The sequence below is a fragment of the Gallus gallus genome, chromosome 13 (assembly GCF_016699485.2).
Source record: "Gallus gallus isolate bGalGal1 chromosome 13, bGalGal1.mat.broiler.GRCg7b, whole genome shotgun sequence".
Classification (NCBI taxonomy): domain Eukaryota; kingdom Metazoa; phylum Chordata; class Aves; order Galliformes; family Phasianidae; genus Gallus; species Gallus gallus.
In genome coordinates, this window is record NC_052544.1 from 3,706,798 (window position 1) to 3,723,340 (window position 16,543).

Sequence of the window (16,543 nt, forward strand, 5' to 3'; positions counted from 1 at the left end):
GTGTGCATTAGGTATCAACAGGAAGAAATTGAGCATCCAATTGAACTGTTTATATAGGAAAGCAATTAACTTTAGACATAGAGGTTTTTTGTTTTGGTTTCATTTGTTTGTTTTTTAAAGCTCTAAGGTCACCTGTCAGTGCTCAACTAAAATTTGGAAGACGGTAAAGTTGAACAGTTGAATCAAAAAGAGAGCAAAACTTCTAGATCTTTCATTTTAAATCTCAAAAGGTCCACAGCTAAGGTCTCTGCAAACACTGTATTTGCATTTTTACAGGATAATTATTAAATAATTTTCAAAGCATTAAAAATGCATTAAAATATTACTCACAATTAAGGAATCATCTCGTCTCATTGTAATAACAGTTTTGTTCACTGTGCGTAATAACTGTACCATTATTTCTTGAATATGGTGATAAGTTGATGCCTGAAAACAACAAAAAAGTAGTTTTCCAATTAAATTCATATCTTTTGTAAAACATGAGACCAATTATTTCCATGTTGACAGTTATTTAACCACACCATTGAAAGAATAACACTAATTCTTCTTGTTCCAGTAATTTTAGTGGAATATTCATTTCATGTGGCGCAATTCAATTTTAGCCCTATCCATTACAAATCTCTTCTTTATTTCAAATAGTCACTTTCCATCTCTCATCAAGGAACCTGTGTGTTTTCCCAGTGAGTTGTTTATAACTTAATAGCAAAACCCTGGCAACAGGTGATTGAAGTGAACTGTGATACTCTTCACATCTGTCAATGGCTCTCAGCATTGTTTAGACCTCAAGAACAATCTCAGCTTGCACTCACAAAGTATATAATTACTAATGGAAAAAGTTAACTTCATCTCATTTCTCTGCTCTGCGAGGACACAAAAAGAAAGAGGTCTCCATTGCCAAAGTACTGGTCAATTGGGCGGGGACTGCACTAGAGTCCCACCACTGGTCAGTACCATGTTTTGCCAACTGTTCACCAACTTGAATCAAATGTTAGGTGGCTCTGCCTACCTACTCTTCCAGGGCAAAAACCTCAAACTAAAAGTGGTGTTTACCTTCACATAGTATTCTAAAAACACTACAGCTCAAAGCATATAATTTGCAAAGAGTATTTTCCTTTCACTCAGAAAAGATACCTTGGGACGACTACAACACTTAGTTTCTTTGTTAGAACACTGTTCCTGCAGCTATCAAATGCAGAGATAAAAACTGGCAATTGCAATTGCTCAAACCACGATTTCTACTGTGCTCCAAATTACAGGAGCCCAAGTGAAAAATGACAGTCTCAAAATGAAGTACAGTAAAGAATAATGTTCTGTACACACACTGCTGAAAGCAAAAGCTGCAATATTTGTGCACTGAAAACCATTTCTCTTCAGGAATACAAGATTTTTATAAAAGGAAACAACATTAAGTTTGAAAATTATTCCAAATACTTATAATAGCATTATAATTCATTTCAGTAGTTACACCATTGAACTTTAGCAGTCCAAAATAGACAGAACCTCTGCTAGGATAAAATCAATGCTACTCCTACTTCTAATCATAGTACAGTGATTTACAACTGCTGGCTGCCTAAGGAGTATAAAATTGAGGACAAAAAGACAGCATAGATTCCAGCATTTCACCTTTAATACATCAACTGCTCTAACCTAAGTTTGAGAAAAATAGTTCAATTTGACACTAACTTGTATTAAAAATTTAAATTAGATTCATCTGCATCAATAATTTACCACTTGATCAGCTCAGCCTTACTACAGATGTGAGCCACCTACATCATCATCAATACTTACAGGGTCTTGACAGCTCAGAACCTCCAGGATGCTATTGAGTAATTCAACACAGTACTTCTTCTCTTGGACCTGCTGATCATCTTTCTGTTCCAGTAATTCCTTCAGTTCTTTGGTAATGACAGGAAGCAGAATGTCCCTGCATTCTGAAAGAAAAAGAAGTGTCTTAAGAGCAAATAAAAATCAAACACTGCTTGCAAACATATCTTCCTCCAAGCAGTGAAACACGATACCCTTTAACACCTACAGTCAATTGTGATGTGGAACAGTGCCTCAGGGTTACTCTTACACTTGTGTGGTATTTTTCCAAGTTAAGAATATTTCTTATATATATAAAAAACAATTCTTTGATCAATATTAATTGCTTCAGCTAAATACTAAACACTGTCTAAGTAGTCCTAAACAACTAGTGACAAATGATTCAATTTATACACAAAGGGACTAGAAATACTCTATTTTTGAGTAGTTGCATGAATTTAATGGAATAAAAATAAGTTAAAATTATTATTTCAGAAAATAAGATGCAAAATAACTAACAGAATTATTCTGTATCATTTTGAAGCATGACTTCTAAGAACACATACAAAAATGTAGATACCAAAAAGATTCTTATGAAAGGATTTTCATAAGAAAATATCTTTACATTACAAAGAGCAAGAACTATGCATACATGTGTTCTTGATTAAATCTAAGGAAGATGACAAACTAAATTACACTGTAGTCTTACATATATTGAGATAGAGATCCTTATTGAAATGCTATGGGGACAAGATGCACAAATTTTAAATAACTTCAGAGAAGGCACTGGCTATCGAGGAACAAAAGATAAAAAAAGATTTTTTTCAAATGTATTGACATACTGTGAAGTGATTTAAGTAGCAACTTATTTGAACACCATGCAATTAAACAGACAAGGCAACAGCATGAATAATGCTGAGCAAATACTTCAAAAACTTCATTTATTTATGAAAAAAAAAACCTGAGATGAAAGCAAAGCTAAATGCAGACTGAAAGTTTCCACTTCAGAATAAAAGGCATTTCCAGCAACATATTTAATTTAAAAAACCATTCTAGTAACTGCTAGACAGTGAAAGTTCTTACATAACTTGATCGAGTTCTTATTGCTTAAAACAATCTACCTGTTGTATGCATTATGGAAAAATAAACACTATCAATTGGTTACTATTTTCTATCAAAACCACATAACTAGAAATTTTCTCAATTTCTATAAGCAAGAACAAAATTTTTTTTTATTCATCTAAGAATGATTTAAAAAAATCCATACCCAGGTATTCGGTATTCTAATTAACTGACAAACACAGTGTGAGCCACAGCAGAATGGGATTTAATACAGTGAGATTTAAAATCAAGCCAGGGACACAGAATCCTCATTATAAGAGTGTCAGTAACAGGAGGGGAAGAGGGAAAGAAATTAAATAGTGAGAAAAAATTGGAAGATTATTAATTCCTGAGTTTTGTAGATGAAACAAGAGAGGCTATGATTGCAGAAGATTATTTTTATTTCAATTAACAGCTCCTAGCCATATTAGCCAGCAACATTTAATTGTGTCTTAGGGGCAGATTCATTTATTTCCTAAGAAACTACCTCTACTATTGATAATGGCACAACATGAATAAAAAGCAATGGATCTGATATTTTCTATAACAGTTCTTCCAAGCTACAAGAGACACTTCATTAGGTAAGTACAGTACAAACCCTGAAGTAACACAGCAACACTGTATTTCCTGTTCAAGGAGCAACACACAGAATTTATGCAACTTGTGTTTCAGGGGGAAGATTTCCACTGAGAGGGTGGTGAGGCACTGACACAGACTGTCCAGCGATACTGTGGATGCCCCATCCCTGAAGGTGTTCAAGTTCAGGTTGGATGGGGCCCCCTAATTTGGTACTTGATCTAGTGGTTGGCAACCCCACCTGCGGCAGGGGGGTTGGAACTTGATGATCCTTGAGGTCCCTTTTCAACCCAAGCCATCCTATGATTTTATGATTTCCACCCAACTAAAACACCTTTTAAAGACAGCTCAACACAGATGGTAAGGAGATGGCAGGAAGGATGGCAGTTTTAAGTGCTAGCTGTTTTTCTGCTTGATAAATGAGGTAATGGGAAGGACTGCCAGCAAAAAATAGACATACTCTTTCATAACATTAAAATCCATGAAAAAAAAACAACCAAAAACAACAACTGCTTAACATTTTACTGCCTTTTATTTTCTAGAAACTAGAATAAAACATATGTTGCCTCAAACTATATCTGAACATGATACATCACCACACAGTGTGAACCTCTTGCATTTATTTCATCAGCATCTCCCAGAGTAATGTTCTACATACAGATTAGCCCCAAATTCCAGCACATTTCTCAGAGGGAACTTCCCTGATAAGAAGTTCATTCAGGTAAAAGACTAAACATAGCTGCATGTAATTTTGTAACTCCTCTGTCATCATAATCCGCATATTTAATTATTTCTTCTGTGTCAGGTAAGTGAAATTCAAATTTCAAGTCATTAATGCAATAAAGTCATTAGAAAATACATTTGGGTCTCCTTCAGCAAAATCCACAGATGTGCTTCATTCCTGACTGCCTCGTATGTGCAGCCAAAATGGTAATAAAAATTTAACACCACTTTTGTCTCCCTTAGGAAACACTACTCTTGATTACCTGGCAAGACTGTAGTCACAGCCATCTGTTAGGATTGTTTCATGCCCACTTACACTGGCATGCCAAATTAGTGAGGACATAGATGTCATCTGAATATAGATTTAGAGCAAAGCCTTAAAAATAAAATCAGTGGAACAACATCCTTTCAACAAAGAGAGACTTCTGATGGCAGTCAGTGCACAGTTTCAGTGCCATACTTCTTCACAAAGCACATCTGTTCACAACTGCATGCATCTTTCTACTAGAAAACCTCCCTCTCCATTATTTGACATCTAAATCTTTGTTGGAAGCACAAGAGAGATGAAGTTAAAATTCTATATATTTTTTCATGGGTAAGTCCAAATTTCTCAGCTTATATAAGAGCCAAATACAGAGAGGTGCTGTAGGGTCACCTACAGATTGACAGCGCTGTAAGTGACAAAGCCTTTGTGTGTCTGTAATTCAGTACTTACACAGGAAGGAGAAACACAGTGGTGGATCTTATGAAATCAGCACACATCACTGTATCATGTTGAGCTGATTGTTCAAAGCAAATGTCAACAAGAAAGGTTAAATGGCAGAATAGGTACAGTCTTAATGGTCATCGCACACCATCAACTCCAAGCATAAATACAGTGGAATGCAACCACTTCCCCACTTCAAGGAATACGTTCAAGTTTCTTGCAGGAGCTGAGTAATGTCGCTTACTGGAAGGCAGCCAGAGCAACAACTAACACTACCATTGCTGTAGCCAAAACAACATTCTGAGCACTCGGTGTCTTTTCCAGTTTGCAGTCACTGCAGTCTGCCAGCCTGACACAAATGCTTGTCAGCATGTCCTCCCTGGCAGATTTAGAAGTTTGCCTTCTGTTTGAACAATGGAATATTTATGAATTCCAACATTTTGTTTAATTGATACACTAAATTTTGCTAAAATAAGCAGTAGCTTCGTGCCGACTTCTGCTATATCTCTTTCTTTTCTCTATTCCATTTGAAGGAGTTGGAAAAAAATCAGTATTTTAAAATATACATTTATAAGTTAACTGTTAAAACTAGTTCACCTAGCTAGATTTAGATTTCCCTCCATATAACAAAGATTTCATAAATATATTTTTAATTTCTAAAAACCTATTATAAGTGGTCAAGACTAGGAAAAGGTTACAAATAACAAATATCTAAGGAAATATCCAGCACATTACATATTCCTCAATAAACAGAAGAAGTTAAAGGCTTTAATCCTCATGTGTCACCAAAAACGCACGAGAACAAATACCTGTAGGTTCGCACACGCCTTCCTTATCCACATCAAACTACTTTGGGAATAAAATTGGGAAAAAGCGAATACAAGATTTGAAAAGTGATGCTTTAAGGGTAACACAACACTAAAACTACTACTAAATATTAGCAAAATGAAGAAAGAAAAAAGAACAGAAGTGTTTTTTAAAAACTTTTTTAAAGCTAGAGTAATCAACGTAAGAAAGGATCTACAGGAAATACTCTGCTTCACTACAGAACCATTTTTAAGGGGCTTTATGAAAAGTGTTTTCAGGCTTTTCCCAGTAGCTAAAAATGGGAGAGTGAAGTGCGTTATCAAACTCCTACATTTAAGCATTTTAAAATGTTGGAAGTTTGTGCCAAACAGTACAGGAAAACCACCACAGGAAATGAAAAACAAAGCTGCTTAAGTACTATATCAATAGGAATTCAAGTTGTTGTAAAAATAGTTAAAATTTTCATTCATAACTCAAACTCTGGCAATAATAAAACAGAAAGATGTTTAAATCGAATTACTATTATTCATTCTACTTTTCTTTCAGCTTTTTTCATAAAAGTTCTGAAGGTAAAAACAAAACAGTGATTCTCACATCTTTAATTGGGTGACAGCAGAGAACACAGATGAACTAAGATATATTGAAATCATAGCACTGACATCCAGGTTGGTATTTATAAGAAAGAATGGGATCAGAAGTTATATTCCCTGTGCAAGTTAGGCATCACACAATGCACACTTGCATTTTCTAATACGTCGTAGTCCATGTAGCAAATTCAAATCTTGAAAAAGAGGCATTCCAAAGAACATGAAAGTACAAGGCAAAATCCTGTCTGCTCTGACACAAAAACTTGTTTCAGTTATTTATCTGGAAAAATCTTGGACTCTTCTATTTAAGTAAATTTGTTATTTACAGTACATAATGTTTTGTTTCTTGTAATGACAAGAATTCTTCACACTGCACAAAGAAACAAACTGACGAGGTGCAATTCTAACCAACGTTTGTGATTGTAGCAAACGTGCCAGTGGATATTCATTAAACTTTTTTTTATACAACTCAAATCTACCTAGCTCTATTAAATGCAGTCCTCAGTTTCCTTAAGCAGTTTGCAAAAAAAATAACAATGCTGACCAATATCATTACTTACAATTAAAAAGATGTCAATTTAATCTGTAATAACACATGCAACATTCATAACATAGATCTAGTCAACTTTCAATAGACTTTCACTTAGTTGAATCTCAAAAATATAGATATACATTGGTACGTGCATTATTTATTAAAGGACAAATCTCAGATCTGACTTAAACCTTTTCTCTTCTAAATCACCAATGCATTTAACACTGATACTTTTCAAGCAGTAAAATGAAAGCATCAGAACATTCCAACAATGCCAAAATTTGTAATATTCACATTAATATTAGGAAACCAACCTAGCTGTTGACATATGCAAATACACATTTCGTTTAAACAAAGTGTACAGTAGAAAGAGTCCTTCCATTAGAAAAACAACTACGATCATTTCAGCATTCCTTCTGGCATTTGGCAGATTAACCACTACAGATAACATATGTCTCTTGCTGCTGCTCTTCCAGAAATCAGCAAGTCGTTTGCATATGCTGAACATGCAGTAGCTGTGTCTACAGCTAGTGATCAGAGGCTCTGGATTTCGGGCTAAGAGACAGAAGCTCTATTCCCAGCTCTGCTGGTGACCATCTGTGTGACCTACTTAGAGTTTATTCTCTTTGGAGTAGATCTCATAGTGTTTTGCTACAGAATAAACTCTTAATCAGAGTGGACCTCTAGAGAATACAAAGAGAAAAGCAGCAGTGAGAATACTGACACATTTTGTTATACTTTTAAGTACTTCATATTGATTTCACACCAATAAAAAAAGCAACTCTCCAAGGCTCATCTACAAACTTCAACATAATGTCTGTGAATGGTACACGATCAGCTTAGAAAAATATATATATATATTTCCAAATATTATAAGCTCATAAATACTAACATCATCCAAAAATGCAAGCAATTTGTAAACAACTACGTCTGAAAATGGTGACTCTCAAAAACAGAGGGGTTGTGAGGGAAGAGGGATTGTGGTAACGCACATCCTGTCGTGTCAATAGGACCATGTATCCTACCTGACAAAAGCACTATGTTCTATGACCAACTACAAGGAAAAGAATGAAAGCCTAGAATTAAATACCAGCACATTCAACTTAATCTCAACTATTTTTTAGTTTTTGAAAACATATTTCACTCTTTTCCCAATTCTTCTTCTTTAGGAAATGACATGAATGTCAATGGATAAAGGAAGAGAAATACCAGTATACAAAATCTAATTAAATTTAAGATCCATAGACAATACCATTGAGAGTAGAAGTAAATGAACTTAACTGGAATTCTAATGAACTACATGGAAAAAGATTAAGTGCTAAAGCCTTGAGGAAAAATGGATAATCTGAAACATACAAATTAATATACTTCACTGTAATTGGCCATTTAGTTAAGTATATTCCACATTCACTGAAGAACACTACCTCTTCTAGATAAATGTGAACTTTAGTTAATGACATTGTTAATTATCATGCTGGATCCTATTTTGTGATACACTACATATGCTTCTATTCTTGTTAATTACCTTCCACATCATTGCTTCAAGTAACGAATTAGACATTGCCTACACCCCGCAAACATTGTAGTAAACATGATTAATTTTAGAATGAATTGTATTTGATGCAGACCACTAAAAGACTGTTCGGGGAGTTTTTTTTCTTTTTTAAACCAAGGTAATATACATGGAGATGGACTTGGCCCTTCACTGTGCACTGTACAGAAACATTTTTCATGCCACTGTAATATCAGTCAGAGATAAATCATTTTGTATTGGCCTTTTCACATTTTACAGTGTGGGTAATTAAACATGCTGGGGATTTTTCCTTTCTACAACTTGCATGCTAAACCCAAACAATGTGAAACCACAACATACGCGCAAATCTTAAAATATCAGTTACAAATAAAAGCATCCTGTGGTTATATCAAGATTGATTTTCTGCTACTAGAAACTTAAAGGCAGATCAGGTGAAAGAAAAACTATAGAAAGAAAACCCCATATAGAAGCTCTATGATGAAATACCATAACATATTTAGGTAATACTATTGAAGCAATAGTGACTTTGTTAGCTAACCACAGTCAGAGGGATGACAACTTCACCATATAATGGACTCACAGAAAGTAAAACATACTTGGGAGAGCCCCTCATTGGACTGCATTGAGGACAGTGAGAAGGTATGCCCCAGCCCCCCCCCCCCCCCCCCCCCCAAAAAAAAGGGCAACTCTGAGAAAGGAAACTGTGAGGTCTGAATGCATACAGGTTTAGAACTCTACAAAAAAGTCAAGAAGTTATATTCTCTCACTTAATCAAAATATTGAAATAGAAAATCTTTCAGTTAATATTCTTTAGTTAAAGCAAATATCATCTGATTAGCAAGATAATGACTTACACAGTGCACATCTTAGCTTTCTTTTAAAAGGACATCCACCAAAGGAAACTTTCTTCAGAAGATCATCTTTTATTTTAAACTAATAATTAAAAACATCAGTTGGTGTTTCCTGAGGCTCTTCTACAAATAATATATAATCTAAGCATTGTTATATAATAATATATTGCATGTTGGTAAAATCATCTTAATGTAGATCTTGCACATCATAGAATGGTTTGGGGTGGGAAGGAACCATTAAGTTCATCTAGTTCCAACCCCCTGCTGTAGGCAAGGACACCTCCTTCTAGACTAGGCTGCTCACAGACCCATCCAGCCTGCCTGAAATGCGTCCAGGGAGGGGGCATCCACAACCTCACTGTTTCTTCTAATATGTAGTCTAAACCATCATATATATCTGAACAAGCTATTACTTGTACGTATTAAAAAATACACAGGCTTTGGCTCTCAAATACTGGAGCAAGTTTGAATCACAATAACTTACTCTGCAGATACGCAAGATTTTAATAACCATTGTAAAGATGTTAGGCTAGAAACAGCTTAAATAAGTACTATATGCTGTGTTTATGGTCTTAGCTGACTAGTTTTCCTGTTAAGTGTTTTATATTAGCAAAAATTGCACAAGGAGATTTTGTACATTAAATTTATAACTAGAATTCAATGAATCCAGTAACCACTCATCCAGGAAAAAATAAAATGTACCAATCATCTTATCGGCAGTACAACACAGCAACATTTATCACTTTTTGTAAAAGTTCCTCAGTATTAGAAATCTCTTTAGCAAAACTTCTACTCATTATCACTCTGTAAATTTCAAAATAGAAAATACATACCCTTCTAAAAATTTGCAACATAATCTGAGGTTGACATTTTATATCATACACCAGCAATGCATTTCAAGGCTTCAGACAAGCAGCATTTAAAAGCAAGCAGCAATCTATTACTATTATTTACCTGCAAGCAGTAAAATCTTTATGGAGAATTAGGCATTAACAGACTGTAGCAAAAGAAAAGGCCTGTTAAACCCATGGAAGAAATCCCACACTAAACAGACAATAATGATAACTTGCTTTAAATCTCACTAATGGTTGATTAATAGTCACTGAAGAAAGACAACCTTAAGAACTGGGAAAACACTGGTTTTGCTTCTGAAAACTTAGCAGCAGATCATCAAGAAAAAGTGCAAAAACAGCCAAGCATCAAATTCAGTTGCTTTCTTATCACATGGTAAGTAAAACCTGTGCCTCCTGCTTTGAGGACCATGCAGAATGGAAGGTTCATCTTACAGAAGAGTAAATTCCAAATCTGGAGCTGGCAGGAAGAAAACTACAAACAGGGTTTGGGAAAGGAATAAGACCACAAGTTGAGGGGAGAGGGGGTGTTGGTTTTGAGGGGATAAAGAGCTAAGTCAAACATTCCAGTTCTGACTGCCGCTGCTGAAGAGCTTTTGGAAATTACAATCCTTTATTAGCTGTTCAAAATCAGCTGAATTGCATTACATACAGCTTCTTTATGGACTGTTGCAGATTGCTTGAATATGTATGACAATACTAGTTAATCATGTGCAAAAACAAATGGTGCTGCCCAAAGTATGTGCTTAAAAATTTCCTGGTGTGATGTTTATGTTTAAGGCCAACCTAAGTTATGAGTCTTAAATATTCCTATTACAGTGATTTTGATGTCTCTAATATAAATAAAAACACACATATTCATTTGCAACAAGACATTAGCACTGCTTCATTATCATCTGTACGAGCCCTTTTAAAGTGACCTGATTTTCAGCTGATATGATGACATCATACTGGGGACTGTTGCCAAACAACATCTTCTGCAGACCTCTAGCTGAATTCCAAAGCCATGCTTAGAATGAGATGATGTTCATATAGCTATCAAACAGATATATCCAAAATAGGTAAAGTAAATCCAGGACATTTTTAATTAAGCTTCGATAAAACAAGAAGGGAAAAAGAGCTGCCAATCTCTTCTACTCCTTTCACATATAAACAATTACTTAAATATTTAAGTAATAAATAATTCTACAGTGGTTGCTCAAAACAGATTAAATTCAGAAATGACCTATTAGAATATCACCTAGGGTGAAGGACTCCCATTGAATTAAAAACCCTCAAAGTTCGCAGAAACACATTTCCCAGATGATAGCATATTTTTCAGTATAGTGTTGAGAAAAAAAATGCTTCTACACGTTCAGATAAAAGTTACAGGTTCTTTCACAATTGAATACCACTTCACAACCAAGTAAGACATTTAAGAAAAAAGGACAAGTGTATCTTTAGACAAACTGCAGATTTGAAGGGAGAAAAAACAAGCAGCATGCAGCCTGATGATAAAAGCGTAATATAAACAAAGCAAGCGGCTGTAAGAATTGTCAAGGATGACTGAATGACCAAAGACTCATCTGGAAGAACCATAAATTGTCAGTTCCATTGATTAAGGGAGACATCTGGTTTTGTCTAGCCACAACTCTATTTTTGTCCCTAATTCTTCCCTTATATCCCTTGTATTCTATTTCTCTTTTCGTCTCCAGCAGATGACCACTCGATTTAGTTATGCAGTTGTGAACTGATGCTACAGTTTATTTCTAGTTTAAATTCAATTTTACCAAATCAATTCAGACCAAAAAAAAAAAAAAAAAAAAAAAGCCACTCAGTGGATCCTAAACTCAAGGCCTGCTGGCACCAGACTGTTAGCTTAAAGCAAAGTATTTCCAAATCCCTTTGGAAAATATTCACTTGATGCAGTTAGATCTAAGGCAAAACTTTGATTAATAACCAGCTTTGAAAGTATTAAGTACAGAGCATTTACGAAGGAAAAGATAAACAATACTTAAATGGCAGCTGCAACCTTAGGCAATACAGAGCCTGAGTCACACTACTGCCTAATGGGAGGAGGCTCTCAAGCAGACTGATGCTCCTAGAACTTGCCCTCTGACAATTAGCAACAGCTTACAGAATACTCCCCATTTCACGCAATACTTCAAATATTCTGTATTTCTCAAGTGCTACATGGATATGTTAAGATTACCACATACATTCAAGACCACTTCTGTGGTCTCCGTGTGTATGCTTACACTTCTGTCACAAATGCTCCACCATAAAACTATAATTTGCTCAAAACAAGTGTTCTGTTCTGAGAACCAGACACTGCCTTCAGATCCATAATATTTGCACACCCTCTAAACAATTCTTTGTGAAAACGGTGTTCTGAATACTGGATTAGAATCCAAGCTCTAGTTCTTTAACAACTGTGTACAAAAATCTATTACAAGAAAAATTACCATGTTGCTTCATCTCCAAAATAAATGCTTGTCTATATGATTTTATCATGTTGTAAATGCAGTCATGACAGCACATACCTCTGGGGTAAATTAAATCTCCCATTACCATATAACATAAATAACAAGAAGACACAGATAACTCTTCACCCTGCAGCAATTTGTGGAAGCACATGTGCTTACAGAGACTACATTAGGAAGAGAATAGCTCTTCTATCAATTTCATCTGTCTCCAAGTACTACTAATGGAATCTAAACTCTGCAGTTCAAATCCATGTATCTAACTCCAATATTTACTATTACTTGATGTGAGAGCACTTCCCTTGCTGGTAAATCTTGACTTTCAGTAATTAACTGAAGTAACATATTTCTAACAATTGCAAGATCATAGCGGTTCATATTTGTCAGTAAAGATGTTGATCTAAATAACCAAATTAAGAAATAAAGTCCCAATCTTCCAGTCAGAGCAGAGACTGCAGAAAAGTAACAGCATGAAAGTCACAGAATTTTTACGGTATCCTTCTCTGTAAGTATATTGCACTACTACCTGCTACCACTGTTGCAACTGTTGAATTTCTAGAATCACTATCTGCAAATTGTTGCTAAGCTACATCACAGCACACTTAGGATTTTTCTTTACCCTAGGTAGAAGTCTCATATATCATAAGCTGTCTTCACAGGGTTTCACTTTATGTTCCTATTTCACTGGAGTGCTTACAGAGGGGTTCAAAGAACATATATATACATATACATACATACATACATATATATATATACGTATATATAAAACCATTGGTTCCACAAAATCTTTCAAGCAGATAAAGGTTTAAATCATATCATGCTGAAAGACGACATCTTTGTATATGAAGTCTGCAAGCCAAGTGAAGATGGCTCAGAGTACATTACTTTCTCTGTTTACTTCGTATATATACTCTGTATACTTGTATATATGTATATATATGTATGTATGTATATATGTATACATATATATGGATACATATAGTGTCATATATATATATACACACACACACACACAAAATATATTGCCATTAGATAAAAAACTTGAAATCCTCTCCATAGGACAGGCTTCTGAAGGAACTCACACTCCCTTAGCATTAGAGAATAGGTTTTCTATTCTTATCATTTGAAGTATTTAGAAAGGCAGTTAAGAAAATTTAAGACAGAAACAGTAACCCCCCAGCTAGTTCCTAGAATGCAATACTTCTTCAGAAGTTTAATAAACAAATGTAGACTTCACTGTTAATTAGTTCAAGAGAGACCCATCACAAACCAGAAGACCCTAGGCATGCTCAAACTCAAACTTAAAAATCAGAGCAAGGAATTTATTTTGCACTTTGATGGAAAGGTTTTTATGAATGGGACAGGTGTCAGCTTCAAAAAGGCACATTAATGGGGACACTATTCTGCTGCAACATTTCTGCTTGAGTTTATGCATATTTATGTGGGACAGCTAAAGTACAGTTACCTAAACAAGTTGTTTGAAGATGCACAGAAAACACTAAACCAGATTTTCTTTCTCACACAAAGCAAACAGCTCACTCTAATTACTGGTCACCGCTATCACTTATTAGGACCTAGCAGTTTCTTTTTGAAGATTTGAAGATTCTGTTAGTTCTACTAAATTTCAATCATGAATTGCACAAAACATAAGTAAATATTTTCACTCTCATTTATTTTAAGCCTTAAAAGCATTCAGTGCTTACCTTGTTTTTTAAAAAGGTTGCTGCGTACTATTTCCTTCATGGACTGTACCTTCTGCTTCTGGAGTTTCACCGGTGGAATGCCAGTGTAAAACTCATATAGCAGTTGGCTGCATGTAAAGGAAAAGTGTCATAAACACACTCATCACAATTTAACAAAAAAATAGCAAGAGCAAAATGCTATATAGTTCTAAACATTTATTTCTGTTTAAGATTTTGACTTATTTCTTCTATCACAATCACTTAGATCAGAAGTTAGAAAGATTACTTTTTTTTTTTTTCCCCAATGCAATAAAGATATTTTTGTGCATGTTGGAGGCAGTTCATCTTGGACAAATAAAGGTATTTATTTCAAGCTGCTAAAATGAGATTTGGTTCTCTTGAATAGAATTTATTCAAGGAGAATAAGGAAATTAATAAGTTATTCCACTTGGAAATTTCACTGAGTTACTTAAGAACTGGACCTCGATATTGTAAACCAATTAAATAAAAAAATCAATTCATAATAATTTATTCCAGGTAAGAATTAGCGTTACAGTGTATACCATGTTACACATGACTATGTGATACATTTATGGAATGTTCAACATCAGTCTACCTCAGTAACTTGGCATCAAACACCATTTCAACATCATGAAGAACTGATGGTATGTACTTCAAGGCGGCAACCTGAATTGAAATACAGATTGCATTAATTTTGTAGGTTTATCTGTGCGTAGAGCAAACACAATACAAAGCTCTGAATATAAACACTGAAGCAGAAGCACATAAAACAAAGTGATAAATCTGGTCTTCTTCTGTCAGGCTGAAATTTTACATGACATTTTAATACAATTTCATCGTGGAGTGCTTTTTTCCTTTTTTACAAAGATTCAATCACAATGCACTAGTTGGTTGCCAAGAGAAACAACACCAAGAGATGGTCCTTTCTCTGAAACAAATCGGCTGTTTCCTCTGTTCTTACTTCAGCTGAAAAATGAAATTTCTTCTTGCCACATACATTTGTGACTATCAAAAATAAGACCATGGTATGAATTTTTTGCTTACTGGGTAAAAGCTACAGCTAATCTGTGCTGTCATTATGAACTTCTGCTTGAAGCCTGGTCTAGTATTAAATGTGGAGATTGGTGGCCCTGCTTGAGGCAGGGGGGTTGGAGCTTGATGATCCTTGAGGTCCCTTCCAACCCAAGTCATTCTATGATTCTATGAACTTAGCATGCAAGAAAATGCCTACAAATAATAATTCACATTTGCATGCTGCTGGAAATGTAAGTGTAGTAAAGAAAACTATGTATATTAAGTTTTAGTTCAATTAATCTCTGCCTGGTTCAGATTACAAGAATTATAAAACTAATAGCAGCTTCAATTCGTTATACAACTCAGAGGTATAACTTAGAACTAACATTTTGCTGGGAACTAAGTTACTGAACAGTTTGTTTTGATACATCTTTAATTTTTTATAACAGTCCGGTTCCACCTTTGGTACATCCTGGTTTGCTAAATGAAATAAGAACAAATCCTAAAAATGTGGGTTATGTGAAGGTTTACTGTCTTTTCTTCTAGGTAATATGGTGTACCCTAAAAGACAGATTAAATACATTATCTAAAAAAATGCATGCTGAAATTTCATGTTTTGCTTTTACAGAGAATAGTGGAGTTTACTGCCTACCTTGCTAACAGACATAACTCTTGCTTTATGTCATTTGTTTATATCTAACGTAAGAAGTAACTAAAGAAGGCACTTTCAGCTTTACACAAAACCCAGATAAATTTAATAGATGCCAAGCAGAAGGGTTTCCATTAGTTCCTTAAGTGCATACATACCTGAATTACAAAAATTTACAAATTGAATTAACTACAAACAAATATGTTTTTTAATAATGAATGATTGCCACGCATCAAAGGTAGTCTCAAAACACCGTAAACAAGGAACCAATGGAACACAAGTCTTTACTATTTAAGTCTTGTAAATTCAGTGTAAGGTAACTTAAATACAATTAAAGTAGCATTTATAATTAGCTCTTTTGCAGGCACATGTAATTCCATTATCAGAGAATACAACTCTCTAAAAGGTCAACCAACTGGAACATTTATTCAGAGCAGAAAAAGTTTCACTGCTTTCTACTTCCTAGTAGGTCTCAAAGCAAAAGGAATCAAAACATAAACTCAAAAGTAAAAGTCAACCCCAATACTACCTGCTCGTAGCAAAGAATTTATGAAGCACCAATATTGCAGTTATCCAGTAAAATCTGCTTCCTACTTGATGTGCACAGCTCTGACAATTTCCTATTTGAATGCAGAACTACATAT

The 16,543-nt window shown here is 34.8% G+C and overlaps 1 protein-coding gene across 2 annotated transcripts in view; it reads right to left on the reverse strand.

Moving 5' to 3' along the window:
• DOCK2 (dedicator of cytokinesis 2) overlaps window positions 1–16,543 on the reverse strand; it is a 161,017-nt gene that overhangs the window by 105,826 nt on the left and 38,648 nt on the right. For both annotated transcript variants that reach the window (XM_425184.8, XM_040647091.2), the window contains exons 24-27: window positions 14,832–14,902; window positions 14,237–14,343; window positions 1,789–1,931; window positions 331–426 (exon numbers count right to left, since the gene is read on the reverse strand). In XM_425184.8, the coding sequence (XP_425184.4) occupies window positions 331–426; window positions 1,789–1,931; window positions 14,237–14,343; window positions 14,832–14,902 (417 nt within the window). The remainder of the gene's footprint in view (window positions 1–330; window positions 427–1,788; window positions 1,932–14,236; window positions 14,344–14,831; window positions 14,903–16,543) is intronic.